The 24,858-nt window shown below is 36.2% G+C and overlaps 1 protein-coding gene across 4 annotated transcripts in view; it reads right to left on the bottom strand.

The window, feature by feature from the left end:
• HMGCLL1 (3-hydroxy-3-methylglutaryl-CoA lyase like 1) overlaps positions 1-24,858 on the bottom strand; it is a gene marked incomplete at both ends in the record, with an annotated part of 78,249 nt that overhangs the window by 10,628 nt on the left and 42,763 nt on the right. For 3 of the 4 annotated variants that reach the window (XM_082303406.1, XM_082303407.1, XM_082303408.1), the window contains 2 exons: positions 19,743-19,931; positions 24,411-24,474. In XM_082303406.1, the coding sequence (XP_082159532.1) occupies positions 19,743-19,931; positions 24,411-24,474 (253 nt within the window). The remainder of the gene's footprint in view (positions 1-19,742; positions 19,932-24,410; positions 24,475-24,858) is intronic. The other variant, XM_082303409.1, reaches the window with a different exon arrangement.

Genomic DNA, 24,858 nt, shown 5'->3' with positions numbered 1-24,858 from the left:
AACTAGAAGCATAAATTTCTACATATAAGGCAATAAAATGGGATAACATCTCTCTGTGGAAATCCCTGAAAGTTACCCGCATTTCCTTCCTGCTTCTTTTTTTCTCTGCTCTTGCTAAAGGTTAACACATCACAGAAGTGCTTTTCAGAGTTAACGTCATCCCTACTGACCACAAGGTGTCACTGTTACATTAAAAGCTCTAATTTCCCAGTTCACGTAGTTTGAAAATTAATACATTCAGCGGGGGAAAAAAAAAAAAATTCCTTTTCTCCCAAAACATATTGAGATGCAAGCAATTTGTGGGCAGACGTGCCACATAAAATAGGTTAATACTGCATTCCTTTAACTTATTGTACACATCTTTTCATATTGCTACTGACACATTTATTATAAGCAAAGCTGGCAATGACATCTAGAGTTAAAGTTCCCTAACACTTTCCATCATAAGGCACTACTTTCAGTTGTTTATTACTTTGTCAGCCTTTAACTGCTGGAACTTATATTTTCTGTACCTTGTCTCTGCCTCAGACTGGATTGTTTTGAAAGTTTTAGTGAAAAATGGGCTTGGCCACTTCTGGTAACAAGTTTTGGGGAAGAAAAACACTCTGTTATGCTAATATTCAATAATTTTTACATGAGTTTCTTGGAGATATTCTTGTAGCTTTGCACTCTCAAATGTGGTGGGAGGGATACTGATCTTAAGAGATCCCAGTCTGGACTTAGTTACAAGCTTAGGGAAGTTCCACTTTATTGTCAGGAGCTGGTCAGTCTGGGGGTTAAAATGCCCAAGGGTCAAGAGAGCAGCAGCTGACCATGCTCCTTCTCAACCTAAACAAAGAACTATGAAGCAATTTTTCTGAGACTGAGTTGGGAAATCTGTGTCTCTGACTGACAATGTATCACAAAAAGCCTCTCTGGTGGGCTTGAGCAGTGAGATCTGTGTTGCAGATCCAGTTCTTCAGAGAACATACATGTATGTTTAGGGGGAAACAATTCCATTCAACACAAGAGTGGTTTTGAGATTTTGGAAAGCTAATAAAAATCCTACGCCATAACACAATTAATATTGTGAAACAGATGGTCACAAATTTTTCTTATCGCCTATGCAGGCTTATTGTGCTCCTTTCAGGAATATGTGCACTCTTTTATTTAAAAAACACTGGGGGTTGCTGGTGTGGGGCTGTGCACATCTCGAGCTCTCCCTTGCTAAGGATCACAAAGCTGCAGGGGGAGCAGGAGGCATGCCAAGGTCTTGTTGGAACCCATGGAGACGCAATAATCATCAAAACAGTGACTTTCCAGTCTCCCTTCCTTCCCTCCCCAGGCAAGCCGGGGTATTGCCAGATGCTGCTGCTGACTAAAAGTAAGTAGCTACTGCCCCAGATGCCTTTCAGCAGAAGTTGCTGCTCTCAAGCAAACCTGTGATGGTTCAACAGTTTATCTGCTTACTATGTCATAAAATAAGCAGACCTATAAACATGAGATACTTGTTCTACCAACAAAAGTTTGGACAGTCAGAAGACCAATGAAATAGAGCAGAGAAAATAATAATCTTGGGATCTGTAGGGAAAGAGGGAACTAGACAGAAAAGGCAAAGTGAAGCTTTGAGGTAGGCTGTCTAGTCGAGAAGTGCAACAGCTGTGCCAGATTGCTTGTTCCCTACATGTAGTCAGGTAACAAGGCTTTTTCTCATATGCTACATGCCAGTGTAAATGAATAAAAGTAAACTGGAAAATAAACAGAGGGCTTTGAATGGACAGGGGAGATAAATGACTACTTAACTCCATGCTAAAGTTACCGAGGGTAGCTTTGGGAGAGGCAAGTTTAGCTGGGACTGGACAGAGAATGTTTGGAGCTGCTGACAGTCAAGGTCCAATGAAGAAAGATGAAAATATCCACTTACTTCCATGGATGGCTCAGAGAGGATAAGCTGAGTAGACACATGCCCACTAAAATAAAATGGCTGAATTATCCTAATATGGGACATTAGCTGAGAATGAGTTGAATGAAGGACAGAACAGGTAAAAATCAATGTTTGAGATGCAGGCTGCAGACAGTGCACTTCTCTGTGAACTACAATACTGAAAAGGGCAGAGTGCTACTATGAAGAATTAGGGAAAGGCACTGATTTGAAAGGTCTAGTATTTGAAGTGCACGTGGCAAATGTGAAACATGAATCTATCAATGAAAATGGCAAATATGACCCAAACGTCACAGTATTTGAAAAGGCCCCTTTTTCCTACACTCAGGGAACACATAATGAAGTTAATCTATCTTATGTACCCCTTTTATTGGTATCTGTACTTAAGAAAGAAACTACAAATTCTTTCGATCTGGGTTTTTTGTCCTTGTTAGCTTCTGCCAACTCCCAACCCTTCTAGTTACTGGAAGACCAATTTGTGTTGAGTCACTCTTCAGCTTAAGCTGGGTGACCAAATTGTTCCTGAAGGTGTAATTTCCCTCAGTTCATATAACCAGAACACTTGGAGCATTATGCACTAAGTGGCAGTGGACACTACGTTGTACCAATGCAAGCAAACAAAATAAATGGGTGGCAGAAAACATCTATTGTTTTAAAATAAATTCATAGCAAAGACAACATTTATAAAAACAGAGAGGAAGTAGAGCAGAACTATTTTCATTCCACAGTAGCATGCTATTGTACCAGCATCAGGGTATCTAAAGGAAAAAAACGGCAACAGCATTTAAAATCCCATCTGACTTCAATTCAGCCTGAGCCTTCACACAGCAGCACCTGCCTCCCCTAGAGTCAGGGACATCACCCACCCATGAAAACCACTTTATTTTGACTTTCATTCTATTCTTTAACATTATCTCTGAAACCACACCCACCTGCCACTCAGAAAAAATGGGGAGCTCCTGCATGTCGCAAGGGCTCATCTCGAGATGTACTGTGGAGTCCTACCGAAGTGTCAGGTCGGGGGGTGATCACCCATACCATATCTTCACAGTCTGAAAACCACTGCTGGCTCCTTGGCTTGGAGCTGGGAAAGACCAACATAGGTGGAGGGACCTCAGCATGACATCAGGAATTCTAATGGATCCTTTGGGTGTCTGAAAATGTACACTAAGATCAACCTCTTCTCTGTCTTCCTCTGTTTAGCTTTCTCCAAGGACATTTAAGGCAGACTAAAGGTGAGACCTCAATTTAAGTTGATGGATGCTAAGACTGCTGCCCATTATTTCTACTACAAGGACATTTTCTTCCACAACTAAATGAGTTTCACCCAGTGCTTCCCATCTCAAGTGTATATCAAGCTTCCACATTTAAACTGAGAAGACTTTTTCAAATATTAGTGATTTTTAGTACTGTTCCCACTCACACCTTGTCAACTAGACCTATACCACTTTCTTCTGGATGAGATGATATAAAAAACAAGAGAGGGGTTGGTAAGTCTCCCTTGTCTCTGCCACATACCAGAACATCTGCTGAAGGTTTTGGCTACTATCCCAAACATGGTGGCATTAACGATGCATTAAATTATCTGTTGCACATTAGAATTTAAGTAAATGACTGCTCCTCCCTCACGTTTCTGAGGCTTCTCCTCTGATGTCAGCACCTATGCTTTCCAGATAGCTGCTCAGGTTACTATTGTAGCTAATATAACATTTTCCTTCCAATTTCACCTACACAACAGGAAAAATATCTAGGCTACAGGCAAACTTTTTTTCCTTCCATCTCAATAACCATCCCAGAAAGATACAGCAGACTTAGAAATTGAGATTTCTAAGACTCAAGATTCAACAGTGGAGCTAAGAACCTCCACATACGCATCCAAACACAGATACACAGAGTAATCAAGCAGTGGTACTATCCCGCCTGGGGCTCAGGTTCTTCCTCACCTTCCCTCTAAATAAATACTTTTAACTATTGGGTAATGTGAGACATCCAGACAGCGAACCACAAAACTGTCTACAGATTTTTTCTCATTTGAGACCCAAACTGTACTGTGAAACTAAATGGAAGAGCTTGCTGAGCTTAAGTTTTGAACTCTTTCAGAAACCCCAGGAAGGTGTTGATTTCTGTGCACATCCCAGAGAAGTCAAGCCCATCACTAACTTCATCTCATCTTTAGCCCTTCAATTTTCAAGCTGGTTTTGATGCACTTTCAATCTCTTTAGGCAAGGAGATTATAAAAGCAAGATATAAATTCCTAGCAACAAAGTTCAACTTGTTAGAAGAGTATGACATTTTATACAGACCAAGAAATGCCTCAACTGCACAAAAGTGGTTTGCATCAATTCTTAATTTGTTGAAATTATTATTCACTGGGAGCTTGCTTGAGCAAAGGTATGGACTTCAAGACTGTGTCATCATCATCATCATCATTATTATTATTTCTAACCTGCAATTTGAGTTCATAGATCTTGTAGATCTCAATAACAATAAATGAAATAACAGAGTTCATTAATAAATGGGCAGAAAGAAAGGGATCTGCCTGTATCAGAGAACAAAAGTCTGCTTTCAGGTTTAACTATTGTTATGGGTTTTATTTCTGAGGACAGGGGGGAAATTAAAAAGAAAGAGCTCTGTTAATTCCTGAAGCTACTTATTTTTAAAAAGAAGATAAAAGTTTTCTAAAAGAAGTCACAAATCTTCAACAGAGTGCATGTGCTACAATGATATAATTTGTTACTTAGAACTGGGAAATCTAACTTTCATCAAGTGTAGAAAAGTACTATCTTCATGCATTGTTACAAATTTTGAGATTATTTTAGAATGTTCTACAAGGATATGTAGAATTTTGAATTCTTGTTTGGTCTTTACATAATCCATAGTATCTTTTGAAATTTATTTTAATATACATAATAGATTTTTTGTACTTGGAATACATAATATATTTTATAGCAGTTATTTTCTAATGCAAGAGACTCCTTTTGTCATTTCTGGAGATAAATCTCACAACAAAAATGAACAATTGTGCATCCTACTCAAGCTGAACATATATATATCTCCATCATCCACTATCACTCCATATTAGAGTCGACCAAAAATAGTTTGTACAGTTCATGCTGTTAAATAAAACCTTCACTTTTTATTCAGACTTAACTACTATTTCAAATCTCTCTTAATTCTATTTTCAGAATCCCCTGAGTGAAACAATACTTTATTCTACTTTAGTATGTAGGATATACAGAGATTCAGAGACTCTGCTCGCCAATATTCATTGACAAACCATACTCAGCACAAAGAAAAGTGGATTTCCAAGATGTATGGTAAACTTAGAAAAAAACTCCTGGCATTTGTTACATCATCTGGATTGCACAGGTGCACATCCATCTTCTCCCATATATGGAAAATAAGAACTGCATCCTCCATTCAAATACTTTTAACTTATTTACAGCTAGACTGGAGACAATATTTATCATCACAAAGTATAAAGCCAAATGTCCTTTTTCTTCAGGAGCACCAAAGATTAACAGATTAGAATGTTTTCCACATGTCCACTTTACTGTCAAGAGAATATTAAAGAAGTTTTCCAGCTTCCGCAGCTCAGCCAGATGTCAATGGATCCCACAGTGAAGCAAAATTGGCAGAGTAGCCTTCTCATGACCCCGGCATTGTTTTATCAAGGATCAGTTTAAAAGTATAAAGGGCCATTTCTTGCTGAGATCTGCAATGTTTTTCAGCCCTTTTCCCCTGCAATTACACAAAAGTGCTGACTTTGTTGAACTACTGATATGCAGTAGTATTTCTTATGACTTCTCTCACACTGTGCTGTAATTGCTGTTTATGTTGGCACAAGAAAAGTACCACATCTTGTTTCCACTGTACATTTCCGGACTCTGGTTTCAGTAACATCAGTGTAGGATATTGTACTGGGCATATGTTTTGTTGTGTAAACATTAACTGGAAATTTACCCTGTCAATCTCCACAGTATGGCTTCTAATTATTAGAGGTTGAGGGGCTTCAGATGGACATTTTACAAAATATTTACAGCAGCTATCCTACTTGTTGGTTTTTTTTTCCACTGGTATTTGTGTTTTGAAAATCATTGCAAGGGTAAAAAAACACAACACCATCAAATACCATAAAACAAAACCCAAAACCAAAACCAAATGTATTCATTCTTGTATACCTCATTCTCTAGAGAAACTAAAGGCTAGTTTCCCAATTAGTTAAGCAAAAGTCATGGCAATATTACAAAGAACGTTTGTAAACATGATGGTATAATAAAGTACTAGATATTTCTGCTTGCTTGCAATTTGATTATTCCCTTTATATTTTTTTAACAAGAAAAAAATTTACTTCTTTTGGCATTTTTTCTTAAAATTCATTCTCGCTAAATAGCCTGTGAACTTGCAAATGGCTGTGCACATCCTTATTTGATTCAAGACTCAGACAAATGTATTTAACAAATGGGACCACTAAGGTCTTGTTGGAAAATCCAGCACCTACTGCAAAGATTCAGAACCAAGGAAAAAACCCCCCTTCAACAGCTATGAAATATATGTTTTAGTCATTCATCTGTATAATTTCAAGGAAGTAGCACTGTGCAAAATACAGTGTCTTGAGCAGAATTCCAGGATGGGAATATGCAGTTAATAATTACAGTAACATAAGCAAAGAAGATGCAATCAAAAAGGGCATTTTTTAGCCACTCAAGGCAGAGTGAATCTTTACTTAAAATAAAATTTTCATCACAACTTTCATTATAATGCAAGAAACATTTTTTAAAATGTGTGATAGTTTCTCATCTTCTACTGTTCCATTATAGCTGAATCAATTTTATAACGTTCATCACATTACAGTACCTTAGCATGTTACACTGCCTCCATAAGAATCTTCCCTTCAAATGCGTTGACTAATTAAATGGTAGCATTAAGGTGGGGAGCCAAAAAATGTAAAATGTCATGTAAATATTTTTCTCTTATTCTGATGAAAGTTCCTTTTTATAAAAACACATTTGCAATTGTCTGTTCAATGTATCTGCCAGCAGTAAAGCCACAACACTTCTTTTGTTAAAAAGACATTCAACTTAGCATCTATCTTTTGCTACAGATGCATGTTATATTGCTAAATCTTTTATTTTGTTTACTTGGTTTATTCTTTAGAGGAAAAGATACTACATCAAATTTAAAATTCTTGCCTATTGTTGCAACTCTTAGTGCAAGCAAAATTTAATTGCTATGAACATTGATCAGAGAAAAAAATCTTTCTTTCTATAAGTATTTATGCATTTGAATGGACTATGTGAAGCAAATCACATCATTTGCCTCTGGCAATCTTACCACATATCACTTGCACTACACAACAAAGGAGAAAAAAAGTAAACAGACAAACATGAAAGCTGGCAAAAATACGATGTGTATAACACTATCATTCATTTATGTTTAAAAATTAGTAAAAAGATTTTATTTCTGAATGTCTGGCTGTTTCAATTCATAGTGCAACATTTCAAAAGAAAAAAAGATAAATGACAAATTATCTGCCTCAGGAGACTGTTTCAGTGTTGCTTCTTCACAGCACAGAAAGAAAAAATGATTGTCATACTTTAAGTACTACATCAGCTTTGGTTTCTGTCTTAGCTGAAGAGTCATCTTCAACTTATGCAAATGCTCACTTGTTCTCCCAAGCTACAAAGATCCACCCAACACACTCATTTGGAGTGGGTTCAGAACTCCAGCCTGTCTGGTCACAGTTATCTACAGATTTTCTGCTGTTTAGTTTACCTTAGAAAACACCCTGATCTTGTTTAAAGCCACTTGATGCATCTCAGTATAGGAAGTAACTCTCCCTCCTTCATTGTTTGCTAGATGATAATAAAATTCCTTCTGAGGAGCTGTAAATATGCAAGAATGGCCAGAGGTTTACACCCCCTCAGCACAGCTGTCTGCAGAGCTGCCCAAAAAGGAAGGAAGCATCATCCTGTAAACACCACACTTCCCTACTGAAGACCCTGGGATTTGTCATTTCCCGAGTCTGCTCCTGTCATAGCAAACTACTCTGATCCTTGCCTAGGTCTGAAATCCAGGTTCCATGCAATATCTTCTTTTTCAGGAAAAATCTAGAATACACACACTCATAAATAATGAAAGGTCATGAAAACAATCATTTCCAGGAGGGAAGCATTGTAGTGATTCTGCCTTTTTTTTACAGTTGCTATTAAACTTTGAAGAAAAACTACTTTAGGGTAAAAAGGGAGAGGGAGTCATTCCCATTAAGCAGAAAAATAAATATGTCTAAAAGACATTTCTTCTACCTGATGTGTACAGATTAAAGTACAATGATGTTATAGGGAGAACTTCTAAAAACAAGTCAAGCAAGTCTGATAGAAATAATTAATTTTCAAAATACCATGTAAATTAAATGAGGAATTAAATTGTGAAAAAAACCTGGTTTTAAAGGTACTTAATTGTATCTTCACCACACTTTTGAAATTTTTCTTTCACAATTCTTTTTAAAATTATGTTGAAATATTGTATGCTATTTCTGTCACTGCACCTTTTTATTGTCCAGCACGCAAGCTCAAATCCCCAGGGACATCAGCAGCACACTCAGAGCTGACCAGAATCTCTGAAATCTCATGTCCAGAGACATCCTTTAAGATCATTATGGAATGTCATTTGTGGAACACCACAAATGGTACTAGGAACAACAGCAAAAATCTCTCTTTTGCGTGGCTAATGCACAGGAAGTTGTTCTCTTTTGTGACTATATATATGACCAAAAACCTAAATGGCATCAGGACTGGAATTCAATTGTCCACTGTGTGTAACTCTTGCACAATCCTTGGCACAGATTTGCCTTGGGGCAGACAGAGGTCCACCAAGCAATTTCTGGCACTGTCTGGGAACTAGCACCATTTAGGGATCATCCATAGTTGTCAGTCTGGACTTTTGGAGGGTAAGAGTTTGATTTTCAGGATGCAAGCTTTACAAAGCAATTGGCTATAGTGCCAGAGAGGCCAGGATGTGCTGAGCATGGCAACATTTTAAAGGAGTGATACAGCAACTGTAGGAATGCAAACCCTATTCAGACATACAACCTCATCTCTAAAATTACCATGGCTCCTGATGAGATAGCAGTTGAGGAAGAAATGCATGTTATGGCAGGGGTGCTGAGAAGGAAGAATAGGATGGGCTTGCAAGGATGGGTTCTGAGATGAGCCAGCTGTGTAGCACACTTATTTGTGGAAATCCCATTTCATTTGTTGTGGAAATTGGAAGGTGTGGAAGAGACAAGCAAGACACCATAAAACTGAAAGGGACAAGTAACAATTGTGGAGAACTAGCTTGTCTTTCTGTGAATGAGAGAGTGCTTATGTAATGCTGAATAAGGCACAAGAAACAATCTTCAGACCAATGAAAAGTCTTTATTTTCCAGTCATCTAGATAATCAAGACTTTGATTTTTAGGAATTGAATCAAACACTGTTGTAAAATAACAGTTATCAGTTCAATTTCTGATTGCTGCAGGAAGTCATCTCATGAAACCTACAGCCAGTCATTATCGATCACGCAAAAAACCACCCCAAAATACTACTTTTTATGCATGCAATCCAAGGCACAACAGAAATATACATGAGGAATTTGACACCAGCATGCCCTAACAATACTTTTTAAGCATGCTAAAGATCAGTGATTTCAGTTTTTTAGTGCTGTATTTTCACAGCTTCTAAAAGCACTAAATATTTATTTTAAATGTGGCTTAGCATTTTGAAAACTATTTTATACTAATTTGTTCTATAAACACCTGAAACCCTTTTATTTTTTTTTTTTTAAGGCTTCTTACATTTCCAGCATTTGGAAGTAATTTGTTTCTAGTCCAAAGAGATGAATGTCTGTCTCTAACAAAAAGACCTGGATTACTGCCCAATCCACTTCAGAACTGGATGATGCTGACTCTTAGCCATTTAAATAGTCAAGTTAAACAAGACACAGTTGGGATGATAAAAGGAGGTCTGTAAAAAGACTATTGCTCAGGCCATGTGGACTTACAACTATCAAACAATGACTAGGAAAATAGTGAAAGGGAGAAAAAAATTAACATAAATGCCAGGGAAAACATTAGGATTAGGTGAATGCAGGAGCATGGTTTCTGTTCATGTCATTCTTTCCTCTTGCCAATGGGCTGCCAGCAGGATATTTATGCTTAAGCACTGACAAAGAATGGCAAAAAGGCATTACAAAGGAGAACAAATTAAGGGGAGGTAGACACTAACTGTGGCTGTGTGGAGTATAACCCTAAAAAGCACCTATAATCTGCTAATTTTGTATCTAAATTATATTCTATGCTATTTCATGTGAGCCTTGTTTGCAAGCACTATTTTGCAAGCTTCTTGTAATCTGGTAAAAGGTGAAAAAAACAGAATTGTCTCCTCATATCTTATTAATACTAGCTCCTTTCCCTTTTGCAAACTGTAGTTCCAGATATGACAACTAAAGATGCACCAGAACTGAATCTGATGAAGACCAGAGAATCATTTAAAGTAAATTCTCTGAATCTGTTTATTTTTGCATAGGAAGAAGTGCATTCACAAGAGTATAAAGATGCATAGCAATGAAAACAATATTAGAAATGTATTTTAGGTACTGATCAACCAAATCAGTATGGTATTAATGATTCCAGATTTAATGAATCAGAAAATTATCATGAAGCCTTAATTGGAATGTACCACTGACACTGAAGAATAAAATGTACAAATGAATGCCACTTACAGGATGGGAAACTCAGAAATTAAATAATTTAAGATGTAATTAGGAAAGACACAATAAAACAGCATTCCAAGAAAAAAAAGTAGAAGCATGCAAGGAGGACACCAGCACAGAAAAAGAGCTAAAAATATTTGGGCCCAATTATTTTTTTTTTTATAAATACACAGTTTCAATAATGTTTGTACAGAAATGATCTTTGCTTTTAAGACAGAAAACAAAAACCACTTCAAATTTTATCTGTATAGTTGCTACAATGATTTTCCATTCAAATTCCATTTAGACATAGAGTGATAAGTATGTATGAATTTTCAGAGATATAAAAAAAGATGCATAGATTTGCATGTGAAAATCAAATGTTTAAAAATATTTTAGAAGACAGTTGAGGTTCGATTGTAAGCCAAAGGGAAGTCGTGTCTACTATCCCAAGTCAGCTCTAGTGAGGTAATTTGAAGATGAGACTAATCTATACTGGATGAAGGATCTCTTTGATTAGTATCCTGAAACAGACTTAGACTTGAGGTTTGCTGGTTCAGTAACTAGGGCTGAAAGTTTCTGGAATCCAGTTGGCATATTACAGGCAGCTAAAACAATGTAGATTTCTCTTATATGTTAATCCTTTATAGTATGCTAAGTTTAATTTTAAATAAAAACCAAAACCCACAAAAAAATCATACATACAGAATACCTACTGGTATATGCATGTAAACAAATCTTTGCCTCAGGAATTCTCACTGCTATTTCAATATACAATAACAAATATATTCCCCTTCCTATCCTAAAATGTTCAAATGATAAGAATCTTAAAACAAAGCCTACCATTTAATTTCTTCCCCAATTATACTGTAACAGTTAGAATAATAGCAATGATTAATTTATTTGTGGACTCTCAGACTGTCAAGTTTTTCTGAAGCATAAAGAAAGGGGTCAAAAACATTCAGCTGGTCAGAAATTGCATACTATGCACATTCTGCAAAAAGCAGCAGAAAGCAATAAAAATACAGTTTCCAATTCTTTTGTACTGATCTGAGAGAAGAGTAAAACTAGGGTTGCTAATTCTTTTGTACTGATCTGAGAAAAGAGCAGGAGTAGAGCTGCCTGTTCATTTGCTTGATTTCTTATCTTGCTGATATTACAGGCAACAACATAAAACCAGTATGTATTTAAAAAAAAAAAAAGAGGAGAGAGACAAAATACTGGAAAATATCTGTCAGATTTTGAGCATGAACACCTATGTTTTCATTTTCTTCCCATATGTAGGTCTGATTTATTCATTTGTGCAGTACATTTTTTCACTTACAATAGTAACTAGCTGACTGCTCACAGTAGCAATATTATTCGATCAAAGGTAAGTTTTTTTCTACTTTCTCAAAGTAGACACCCTCTTTTTAAATTCTCTTCAGAGGAAGAAAATGTGTACTTTGCAGCCTGGTACTCTTTCATAATTCACCTGCCATTTGCCCCCCAACTTATCTGCTTTCAAATAGAGTCTTATTCACCTGTCTTGTTAGCTTTCAATCTCAAACAGTTCTACTCACGTTCTTTCCTAATATCACGTACTTTTTTGTCTCCAACATCTGCTTTTTTAAGCGCTACCTTTAGCTAAGTGCTATGTCATTTCCACAGGGAAGGGAGAATAAAAAGAAACAGAAACAAAAAAAGGCAAATTGATGTTTTCTAAAGAATTTTATTTTACTGCCAACACTTCTCCTAGTTTGCTAACAAATAATTCAGAAGTACTGTTTGTACTTTCAAATCCAGAAAATACCTAGTAAGTTCCCAGGATAATTTAATTCTTAAAAAAATCCAAAAGTAGAAATCTAGGAATACCCTTATTTAAAAGAACATGCATGTTGTAATAAAGTTTCTTGCATTACCTAAAATTAAGTGTATTCCCATTCTCTTATGTTTGATCTCAAATATTTTTGTTTTAGACTATTACACAGATTTCCACTTACAAATTGTGCTAGCTATCCTGTTTCTCACAATGGAAATCTGAACTTCGAAAAAATTTAATTTCTACAAGTTAAAACAATTGCCCTTAACATGAGCATTATGGTATTGCAAAGTATTCATTTAAGCAGGAAAACCTAGGACCCACAAAACAATATATCCACAACCCTGCTGATGGGTGCTTTCCAGCTTAAAGAAATTCCATTTCGTAATTCCATTTGTTTCCTGCCATTTAGCCAACTTTCCACTTCTTACACGCCTCCACACCTTAATATTAACTTCCAGTGCTGAACACTTCAAATTGTTTTCTGAAAAATCAAAGCATATGATGGCCATTGTACATCCTTTGTCTTCTTTGGCAGTGATTGCCTCAAAGAATTCCAGTAAAATACTGAAGCATGACCAGCCCTTCCTGAATTCTGTACAGCTATTCTCAGTCAAGCTGAATTTTTTTGCAACTTTTCCCTATCTGAACCCTGAAATTAGTTTCTGGAGATCTCTGTTAAGTCTTCTGCAGCTTCCTGGCATATATTTGTAAACAGCAGAGAAAAGCAAATTTGTGAGGTGTGCTGAAGCCTTTCCATTTCTATGCTATTCCTCAAAAATATTAACTTTTTTTTCAATATTCCCAAATATGTGCATGCTTCATATGGCAAGTCTCTCCTATGCTCACATTGTGCTACATAATGTCGTCAGAGTGCCAAGTTGTGCAGGGTAAAAGAAATGGAAGGTTACAGGGCTCAGATAATTTGATTAGGCATGTATGTATTTTGCTCATTTGCTTACTCAGATACCTTAGCTTTTTTAATCTAAAAATTACATTCTACACAAAACTTGAAATCTATTCTGTTTTTAAATTCCAATTTCAAAAATTAGTTTTAAATCTTCATAAAAACTATTTGTACTGGTCTGATGATCTTCCTCTGGTTTTTTTCTAGCATGTCACAAACTAAGAGATAAGCCTTATTTCTGTTTTACGAATAAAGTAAAAAAAAAAAGAAAAAGCCAAGCCAAGATGCTATGCCCCCTGTCTCCTGTACCTCCTTAATTCCATACAGTACCTCCCTATTAGCTTAGAAAAATAGTCTGTAAGACAGTGTTGAAATTTTAACTGAACTGTCATGACTATTCTTTGCTCTGTCAAAATTTAGATCAGATATGAATAATTTAATTGCCACGTAGTGAGTGCCCCAGCACACTGCTGAAAAAACCCCAAAATACTAGTATCACTTAATGCATTATTGAAGCAAGAATTTTGGCAGATCAATACCTACAAGTTCATTTTGTCAGTTATTATAGAACTCCCCAAAACTAGTATTTTTTGATTTGTGCAACAGACAAATGTGGCTGGACTGGCTTCCTCAGCTAAAAAGTTTGTATGCACTGTTATAGGAGAAATTCCTAGCACAATGAGTACAAGCAAGGCTTCACATGTTTTCGTAGTTGCTTATCTTTCTCTGCCTTAAAACAGAAGTGTCAATTCATTGTACTGCACTATAGCTCTGGATGATTGTGCTTTCCAGGGAAATAAAAAAGAGCATTGCTTACAAATAAAGAATAATACAGTATTGTTTGGGGTTTTTTTTTTCTTTCTTGATCAGTACATAAATCTCATGAAAACTAAACTAAAGGAATTGGGCTTATAACTTTTTACAACATAGTTTTGTAAAACTGTACTTCAAGAAAATTATCCTGTCGCTTCTTTTTATATCAAGAGATTAAACAGTGACTGTACACGTTTGTATGTGTAATTCAGTAAAAAGGTAATAAATCACCAACAGAAACCCTGAAACGATTTATCTGGATTTACTATACACATGCATTTGCCTTTTTCCCTTTCAGCCTTCCACCACTTCTATCCATACCTTCGTGCCATTTTGCCATTATTTTATTTTATCATTTCTCTATTTTATTTAGCTTCTCTAACTTGCTTGGCTTCTAGCTGTAACTACTAGTCATTCACTGGCATAAGCTAGGATGAGTCCTCATCCTTGTAGGGTATCTACTAAAATATGCCAGACAAATCGAATGTGAAAGAACTGACTGCAGGATACAAATGTTAAGTGAATTTTCTAATAGAGAAATGTTCTTACAGATGATATATTTATTTGGAAGTTCATCATTATGGGCATTACAGGTATATTCTTTTATGTCAGTCACAGAAATGCAGGTCTGAAAACTTAAGAGGAAAATGTCCGCAAACGTAATCTGGCACCTGAAAGAGATGTTTAAATGCTGTCAGACACCAACACCAATTTCTCAGGCTTTCTTGAGTCTTTTTTTACCAACAGAGCTGCCACTGGAGAACTGTTAGGGCTTTGTGTACACCCAGACACCACAAAATGCTTTCTAAATTTAACGGAGTATGAATATCTTGCCTCTGCAAGACAAAGCCTCCAGCTGAGTTCCAAGCACATGAGACCCGCCAGCTCTCAGCACCCACTCCACTACCCACCATTAAAAGACATCTTTAAAGCTCAAGTTATTGGTTGACAGTCCCTTCTCTAAAGACTTGACTGTCTTAAACAGCAGCAAGGACAGACTACTCCATAAAAGAAGGCAAGCAAGGGGCCAAGAGTCACAGCCAGGTAGGCAGTGGTGGCAACATCACCAGAAAAACAAAGCCAGGAAATTGAGTCAGAGATTCAATATTGGAATCAGGCCTGGAGACAATAACCAGGAACAGACAAGATCAGCCAGGTCTGAGGGTAAGCCAGTAAGTCAAGCCAGCAGGTGAGGATGAGGATGAGAATCAGGGAGGTACAAGACGGTACAAGTGCAATTGCAGTGCTACTGCAGAGTAGCTTGGGCAAGGGCCAAGCACTAGAGCTTCAGGTTTAAAGCCACTGCCAAATGAAGGAGAGGGAGCCTGCGCTGAGGATCCTTAGTAGGAAGCAGCTCCTGGACAAGAGATCTCAGCAACAAGCTGGCCTCTAACCTGCACCTGAAAGAGGTCGTGACAGCTTGTGACTTCAAGCAAGTTCAATAGCCATAAAAACCAAATCCTGTATATGAAAAATAAAAAGGACAAGATGGACAGCTACATCTAGGAGATGGTTTTGGGTGGAAAATTTATCTCATGTTTTCCATGGAAATTCACGTAAATCACAGAGGAGGGAATTTTAAACACAGGGGTTTTTTAGTCACTTAACTTAGGCTCTACCATTTTGTGCTGCTGGCTGTTGAGAACTCTATTCCTCTAACAAAATGATGCTTGTAAATTAATAAACCATGAACTTCAGCACCTATGCTCAGATTCCTCTCCTGGTTCTGGCAGTTAAAACAGCCAGACCAAAACTGAGTAGCTTTGAGTGAACCTAGATTTTACTACATAAGTAAACTGGATGCACAAAAATATGCAGTTTGGTTAGTGTCTCCAGCATACACCAAAGAGGCTAGAATCAATTTAGTTAAGTGATGCAGGGAAGAGGTAAGTGGTCAGCCAGTCTTATTTGGATTTGTTCTTCTTTTAAGTTTATTTCATCTTTAAAATTCAAGCATCTTAAAGAAATTCATAAAATATTATTAAATATTTTAAACTCTCTATAAGGGGATATATTATAATGTTTGAAATAAAAACCTGTAATCACAAATCTAGATTTTGCAGTCTGAACCTTGAAACTTTAATTAAAGGCTTGCTAAATTCTGTTTCTGGTACTAAAGTAAGGATTTTATTTCAAAATTCATGTTTTCTGTAAAAAGAAAGAATTAATAAAAACTAGTTTCATTTGGCAAGTAATTGCTCTCATTCATCTCATTGTGTCCAATAAGGTGAAAATGATTACCCAAGGTAGTAAAAATCCTTGGTCCTTCTAAGTCATTAGAGTTTTATACTTGTTTTCTTTAAGTTAGAATTGGATCCCTGTACTGTAGGGATCAGTTCATTTTAATGAATTAGGATAGCAATTTGAATTTGATAAAATTCTATGGGACTCCCATGTGATTGTTTCATTTATTCAGGTATCACAGCCAGACAAATATCCTCTTTGCTTCTTAGCATACTCTTTCTTATGTTTGAATATATGTTATAAAGAGAGACAAATCTATTTCTGGCAACTACACAAGCTTTACAGGAAAAGAGTTCTTTAACGCTTCCATTAAAAACTTTCCCTTCCATACCCATTCTATATGAACAATGGGAGTCAATTGTCAATGAAACTGAAATCTCCTTAGATCAGTGGCCTACCTTACCAGGGCCTCTCCAGAAAGAAGTTTCCTGACCCATCTTTTTACTCTTCCTTGGAGGTCTGTAACAATTTCCTATAAATGTTTTACTATTTCTTTCAGCTACACTATGTGTTTGTCATATCAGCTAACCCACACATGTAACTTTACTCAAAATACCATAACCTCTAACTAGATCTCCACATCACTTCCCATCTTCTGAATTGTCTCTTTGGTAAATTCTACACTCCGGTAGTTTTATATTAAGCCATGCAACCAAAAGCCAGTCATGTTTCTACTTTAAATGTTTACTTGTTTGTTCTGAAGCATCACCTCATGTTCCTCACATTTTTACACAGACTCTTTTCATAAAAGAAAGTGAATTTCCTTTCTATCTGTATTACTCACTTCAACAATTCAAAAAATTACTTATGCTTTAAAAGTTGGCTAATCTCTCTCCCATCTTTCACTACCTATCCTTTTGCTAAAACAACACATATAAAACTGAGTACTAAAATTGCAAGACTACTGCCCTGCTAATTTCTTATACAGATATGGCCTGTCAGTTCTAAATGACCTTGGATCAGCCCCAAATGAAAGAAAATATTCTGGGCAGTATAATCCTGCATGAAACAATGTGATCTGTATAAAAAATCACTTACTGAATCACCAGCAACTCTTTCCACTCCTAGGAGATCTCCCATCGAAGCAATGCCTGAATTAGTGCAGAGTGATTTGTGGCTTTCCAGCTGCCATTCATTAATTCTTAGGAAATACAATATACAATACAACAATACTCAACCCGAGGTTGTTCAGCGATGTCTTAGGAAGAATGTAATTTGTCTGCTGAATGTTCTTTAAACTTGTTTTCAAACAATAACTGTAGCCTATTATTTCTATGACCCTCCAAACACATTTCACTCTTGATGAAATACTGTGTCGGTCACACAGACCCGTAAAGGGGAAAGGGAAAGGAATTGTTTCTGAGAAGCGTTTGGTTTAGGAAACAGCAGCTGAGCTGAAGACAAGGGGTTTTATTCCAGTGCTCTGCCATTCCTGTATCTTTGGCAGAAAGGAAAGCACAGGCAAGCCCGACAGCAGGGACTAGAAGTGACCTGGCCACTCTGATCCACTGGCTTTAGCACGTCACCACACAGCCGACCTGCAATTGTCCTGTTTTAGGAGTATTGCTTAGCTATAATTCACTGCTAGCTGCCTTGTTCTTTTGACCAGAGACAAGAGAGGACGCTGTGAGGTGCAGGACCTGTTTGAGGATCCAAAAGCCTGGGGACCTTCCTTTAAATGAGCCAAGGAGCTGCTTGCACAAAGCCAGTCAGAGAGACTGTGTAATGCCTGCTTCATCAAGAACTTTTGGCAAACTCTATGACAAGTTCAGTTCAGCCAAAACCACTGCACCTTTAGACATGTACTGTAGGAGACCTTGAGCACAGAGGGAAATTTTCTGGTGGGTCTCAGGCACCCCTGGCTTCCCAGAAATCTGAGAGGGTTGCACAGGAATTTCTTTTTAAGTCTTTTGCTCTCTTGAATTTGCATGTTAGTTATCTTAAACTGCACATTAGGTACCTAAGAGGTTTTTTATACCTTTAGCTTTTACACATTTGATTTAAGAACTAAATAAAAAGATAGGAGCAAGAGGTAAACATGGGACAAGAATCACAACAAATACTGGAGTTAACAAATCATAGCCATTGTTCAGTGTTAGTAGGCACCATGACAGCAATCATTTTAAGGAAGGATTTGAAAAACAATGCTTCAAGTATTTTTATGGCCAACTCCTCCCATGCTCAGGGGTTTTCATGCTTTTAGGTATTGCATCTGCAACTGAAGCTAACTGTGAAATTAGCAATTTATTTATCCCATGGTACATACACACACATTTGCAACAGTGAAAGTGAGTAAGGGTGAATAGGGAATGTTGTGAGTAAAAGTTAGAATCTTTTTTACCAGATTTTGTCATTGCTTATTTCACTGAATACCTGCAGATTCCCATATTGAAACTTTCCTTGTTCCTTCTTGTGGCTTATACCACTAATACTGTTGACACAATTGTATCTAAATAACATAATATGAGCTCTACCAAAATAAAAAGTCAGACAAAGGAAAGTTTGACCTTCAGAATGACTGCCTGAATTTCAAGGAAACAGAAGATGCCACTAAGTATAAAATAGAACAATAAAGGACTACAATTTGTAAACAGTTTTTGATTCTGTAACACTTAGTAAAAGTAGCTCTCCTTAGGAAGGCATATTAAGATATTTCTCAAGATTATATCTTTACAAAAACTACATTAGAACTTGCAGTCTGTTTTTTCTGCATCGTGTCCTATTCTGAAAAATATGTCAACATAAGGGGAAAAATCTGTTATGGAAATCAACTCTGATTATTTAGGCACAGCTGATTAAATAAGATATAAAGTTGTTGCTAATCTTACTTGGAAGGTATGATTGATAAAGAAAAAAGAATAATGAAGGCATATGAACAATGATAAAATTATCTAGACTATTCCGTGTACATAACTACTGATATTTTAGATTTATCCATCTGAAATCAAGATGTAATTATGCATTATTCAATTTTATATTTAGACACACCTGTAAAACTGAAGTTTTAGTTTAATGGAAAAAAACATACAGCTGTTCCAAAGAAAACTGGAATCTAATGTCAGTGAAATGTAATAATCACCACTGTTTCTTAGTGATTTTGTTTGGAATTGAAGGTAAATAATAGATAAGGTTTGACATTTCCGGGCAAAACCAACAGCAATAATATCAGTAGACAATCTGATGTGTGAGCAATAATTTCCTAAAGTTTAGTGAGTGCCTTTTGCTCTTCTAATGATTTCTTTAATGGCAGGATTTTTTAAAATTGCACACTGAATTAAAATAAGAATCCTACTACTGTATATATAAAATGAGAAACAAAGTTACCTGTATGGCTGTGAGGATATTGGCTAATGCTTGGCCATACGTGTCATGACAGTGAACAGCAAGAGCACTCAAAGGAATTTCTTTCATAACAGCTTCCAACAATTTTTTCATACTTCCAGGCGTCCCCACACCAATTGTATCTCCCAGAGAGATTTCATAACAGCCCATACTGTACAGCCGCTTAGATACCTGATTAGAAACCGAAAAACACCAAGAGGTCAAGATAAAAGAGTATAAACAGGGTCAAGAACATACATTATAAAGGGCATACTTCTGTACAGGTTTCAGGTTTGACCTACTGAGGTGGATCTATTTATCAGACACCCTATATTCATTCTTGAAAACTGCCATTGAAGAACATCCCACAGATCCTCTTATTTTAAAATTATAGTTCTGCTGTGTTCTGTACGTGGAATAGCCAACCAAGTCAAATCCATCAAACACTTGCTTTCTGACTCTCCCACAGAATCCAAATAAGCAAAATTTTAACATTATGAATTACGTTTCTGTCAAGCTCTTTCCTAACATTTTCTTCTCTCTGGAGACTTCCCAGCTGTTTGGTTTTCTCCATGTACTGCACATGGTAAAGACCTGTCCTTTTGTTTGCATATTACATAGACACAACTAAGATAATAAATAATTAACAAAAAGCCTGATTTTTCTTTCTCTTGGCACTTAAAAAATCAATGAAAACTGAAATGTTAACATCCTGCAGTCAATACTAATCTTGAAATATTAATTTTACTTGCTTTTCATGAAATCAAAACATTAAAATACTAAGAAAACAAAACTGCAACTTAATTACCACTCTAGTCCTTAAATTTTAAAATTTTTCTTAATATCAAACAAAACCATATACAAATAAGTCTTACTTACGTAAGTAGAGCCCTAAATATTTCAGGAATTACATCTTTGAGGAGGTTTTTGCATGGCTTAGAACGGAGGTCTGGCACCATAATTTTTGCATGGAGAGAAACATATTCAGAAGCACAAAATCATGTTTTTACTGAAAACATTGCTTCAGTAATTGAATGCAGTAACTCCCCATCTTATTTTTGTTGGCTTTATTTGTTGGATATTTACAAAATCATGTTTTTACTGAAAACATTGCTTCAGGAATTGAATGCAGTAACTCCCCATCTTATTTTTGTTGGATTTATTTGGAAAGGTTCTTCCTTATTTTCAGCTGCTCAATATGTTTGTCCCCTTTAGGATTCCCTACTGTGTATGAAAGATCTCAAAAGACCACTCCACTGGAACAAAATCCCAGTCTAGAAATTAACTGTTTAAAAATGAAAAAATACAACCCTTTTCCAAGACATCTTCAGTTGCACTGCAGTCTGCTGTTAAAACAATTCCAGGACTTCATCAGTGGGATTGCTATGAGCATGTCTGAGGAAGCTGACAAAGTGCTGCACCAGAAGTCTCGGAAGTGCTGGATTAATATTACTGTTCACTTAATTCAAAGAACAGCTGAAAAAGAACTTCAAATAGTCTGGATCATCCTGTTTAAGGCTCGGAAGTGCTATGATTATTGCAAACGTGGTAAAACTGTGCTTTAAAGTCAGATTCCCCGGTTTATATACACATAAATTCAACACATGTTATAAGAAAGGGACATTCACTGGAATGCAAAAGGGATTAATCTCACAGCATATTTTTATATCATCAACACATGGCAGGCATTTTAACTAGACTACTGTTGTAAGAAAAAAAAGGATCATCTGCAGCTAGTGGTGGATTATATCCAGTTAAACCTCAAACCTTAGTGTTTCTTTAAGATCAGGGCAAAGAAGTGTACTGCATTTTCCCCCCATTCTTTTTAATTCATGATTCAGAGTTTTTCTAGATGAGCATTTTAGTTATAACTTGGACTATATAAACTGCTAGAAATCATATTGCATTAACTTCTTTTTCATGCTCAGTCCTTAGGTTTTTCAGCTTCCTGAATACAGAGTTCTGAAAGATGGAAGAACAGAGGGTGAAACTGCTAACAAGCTGAGCATCATCACTGACTTGTCATGATCTAACCTTAAAGAGATCCTTAGAAAGAGATCTATATTTAATTTCAATAAGAATAAGCATACTTGGAAGCTGAATGGGAGTTTTTTTGTACTGAAATTGCTACTTTACCATAGTAGAAGGCAGCCTGTTATGTTTTTGTAAGTTTTCAATGCGGATTTTTGGGAGGAGGGAGAAGAGAACACACTGTTTTTTCTATGTAATTGGGATGTGATTATGAGCTTGCAGCTTTGTTGATTGAACAGGGCTGTGTTCTGCACCACTGAGCAGTTTTACTATGCATGAGTCTTGTGCTACTCCCCTTGAACACACTGCCTTGACACCAAGCATTGATCAAAATGGGAATTGGTGAACCAGCACTGCAACCTCTTAGGCACGTGAATGGTCCTACTCCTGGAAATAATATCAGAAACTATACTCTTATAGTGAATACCAAAGGTCATAATCCAGTTATAGATTATTTTAAGCAACTAACAATGTAAAGACCTGCAGTTCTTGTGCTGTAAGGGAAACTTTAATGATCCAATAATATTCAAACAAGAGTAGGTACATTTTCTATAGGTTGATCAGAATATGTCCTGGATAATATTTAATTTAATTAATTCACTGCTTTAGGTTAAAAGGAAGCTAAAGAGAGAAATAAGCAGACAGAAAGATAAAAACAGCCAAGCACATGACAGGAAGATAATGGATTACACAACTGGTTTCAAGGATGTTATACAGTGTTTCCAACAACTTTCAAGCTTTATCTGCCTAAACTTGAAATTCTCAAACCACAAAATGGTAAATGGTTAAGCAGTGACTCCATTTCAAGAATCAGCAGAGTAATAAAATAGGACTACACAATTTATTTTAGAATATGATAACTGTTTGTTTCTTTGTTTGTTTTAAATAAAGAACCATACAGATATATCTGATAGATTCCAGAAGTCTGAAAGCATCTGAAGTTTGCACTCTAGATAACTGTGTAAAGCAGTTATGTATCTAATATACCATAAATTAATTTAGTCTGCAACAATCTGTAATAATGCATGTAGTCTGAAATAATCCACCTCTTCTAATTGCCTTTGCTTCAGTTAAAAAATCTTTTTCTTAAAAAAAAAAATAAAAATGGTCACTGTTACTGACTGCAGAAGAAACTGCCTAAACCTTTCAATTGTAGCTGCTGATTGCAATGCACAGTCAAGGGGGTCAAAATGCTCCCATCCCAAAAAGATGATGACCAGAGCAGCAGCCCTCTGAAAGAGTTTAGCAACTCAGCCAGTAATTTTGATAATGCTGATTCTCTGGATGTATTTACATAAAATTCATCAGATGTACATCAGTGCTTGCTGAATCAGGGATGGAATTAAAAAAATTAATGCGGTAGCTTTTATTCATAAACACATCCACAGTGGTATAGAGGTATGCAAGAAGACACTTACTAGGATGAAGATAGAAAATAAAATAGCAGTATGAGTAAAAGTTTGCAGGTCTGGAACATTAAATAGCAATCCCACTGGCAAACTGAGAAGGAGCTCTTCTGTGCAAGGAGAGTCGGTAAAAAACAAGCAACACATGGAAAGAAGCCTGTTGGGGGACATGGTAAGCAGTATGTCATCACTGCTCTAACTAAAGCTGTGTCATTTCTAACCTTCACTTCATATTAAAACAAATAAATTTAGAAATACTGAGTACCTTCCAAATTAGCTTTTTATTTTCAAAGAGTCTGAGTATGTGTGGCTGCTATGGGAGAAGTATTATCACAAATTCCATCTGGAGTGTATACTAGAAGAAGATGCAGGAGAACAGGACCTGAAAACCACCCACACCGAACATAATATATCAGACAATTGTTGACTAGCTGCTAGTGCTACAAATTAAAAAGTAATGGTTTGGACATTCTGCTAGATCAACAGAAATATGTGATTAAGTGTAACAGAGAAGACAAGTCTGTCTCTAGGTGGAAGGCCAGCATGTTCTGCCTTAAGCCTCTTGGAATTTTCGCTCCACTTTTTTTTTTATTGTCTATTTAAGCTTTGATGCCCTCTTTGCTTTCCTGCAAAACTTTACACTTGTGTTTCACTCATCTCTCTGCTGGGAAAAAAAAGGCTGGACTAAGATTTCTTCTTCCTTATCTTTTATTCTAAATGGGAAAAAGGGGCAGGGAGGGAAGGTGCAACTTACACCATCATGGCAGTAGAGCAATTTAAGAAGTCATATTGGGGATGAGTTTTGGTTCATGTGTCAATCACATGACCCTCACCAGAAGCCCAAAGACAACACAGTATGCTTATTCCAGCATAAAATGGATTTAAAAGCAAGAAATTGTGCTGGAAACCCTCTTGTACAACATAGTTCACTGACATATGTGCTTGAGTCTATTTCCTTAAGCAATTTCTTACCTTCTTGCTAGAGGAAATAGTGCATAATATTTTTTTTCTCACGACTGATAACAATCAAAATATGCTATTTTTCTCACATTTGACTGTATATGGTTAAGTGAGGTTATGTGCCAAATTTTAGCATTAGCTATGTTTTTTGCTTGTTTTCCTTAAATTTTACCCATTAAAGATCTTTTTATGATTAACTAGAGAAAATTACTTATAGACATTTTAAAATGTATTTTTGATTCATCAAAAAGACAAGCCAGAAATTCACTCTTACTTCTGCCACTTTTTCTGGTATGACATTTCCTTCATATGGGCATCCCAAGGCACAGGACACATACCTATAATAAAAAGAACACACAATGTTCTGTTTTATATATATACATATATATATACATATATATGTATGTATTCATCCATGTTACATTAAAAAAATAGTTTAAATATAATTTTGAATATTTAAACCAGTCAATGTAGAATAAAGATTTGAATGAAAAGTTAAAATTACATCAGATGAAAACTGAAGGTTTATCAATTTTCCTTTCAGATCACAGAACAGCGATTTATATCTTTACTTATGCTCAATATATGTAACAAGTTGTAAAGGACTGGCAATGCAGTCAAGTTAACAATGTTGTAGGAGACTGTTTTTCTTGGTGTTTCCTTCTGAAGTTGCAAGATCCAGCTCAAACTTTGCCTTGCCTTGTCCTCACAAGGTATTTAGA

The sequence above is a fragment of the Coloeus monedula genome, assembly GCF_965178545.1.
Source record: "Coloeus monedula genome assembly, chromosome: 2".
NCBI lineage: Eukaryota > Metazoa > Chordata > Aves > Passeriformes > Corvidae > Coloeus > Coloeus monedula.
The sequence above is the reverse complement of the archived record's forward strand: the minus strand, read 5'-3'. Positions and strand labels throughout refer to the sequence as shown.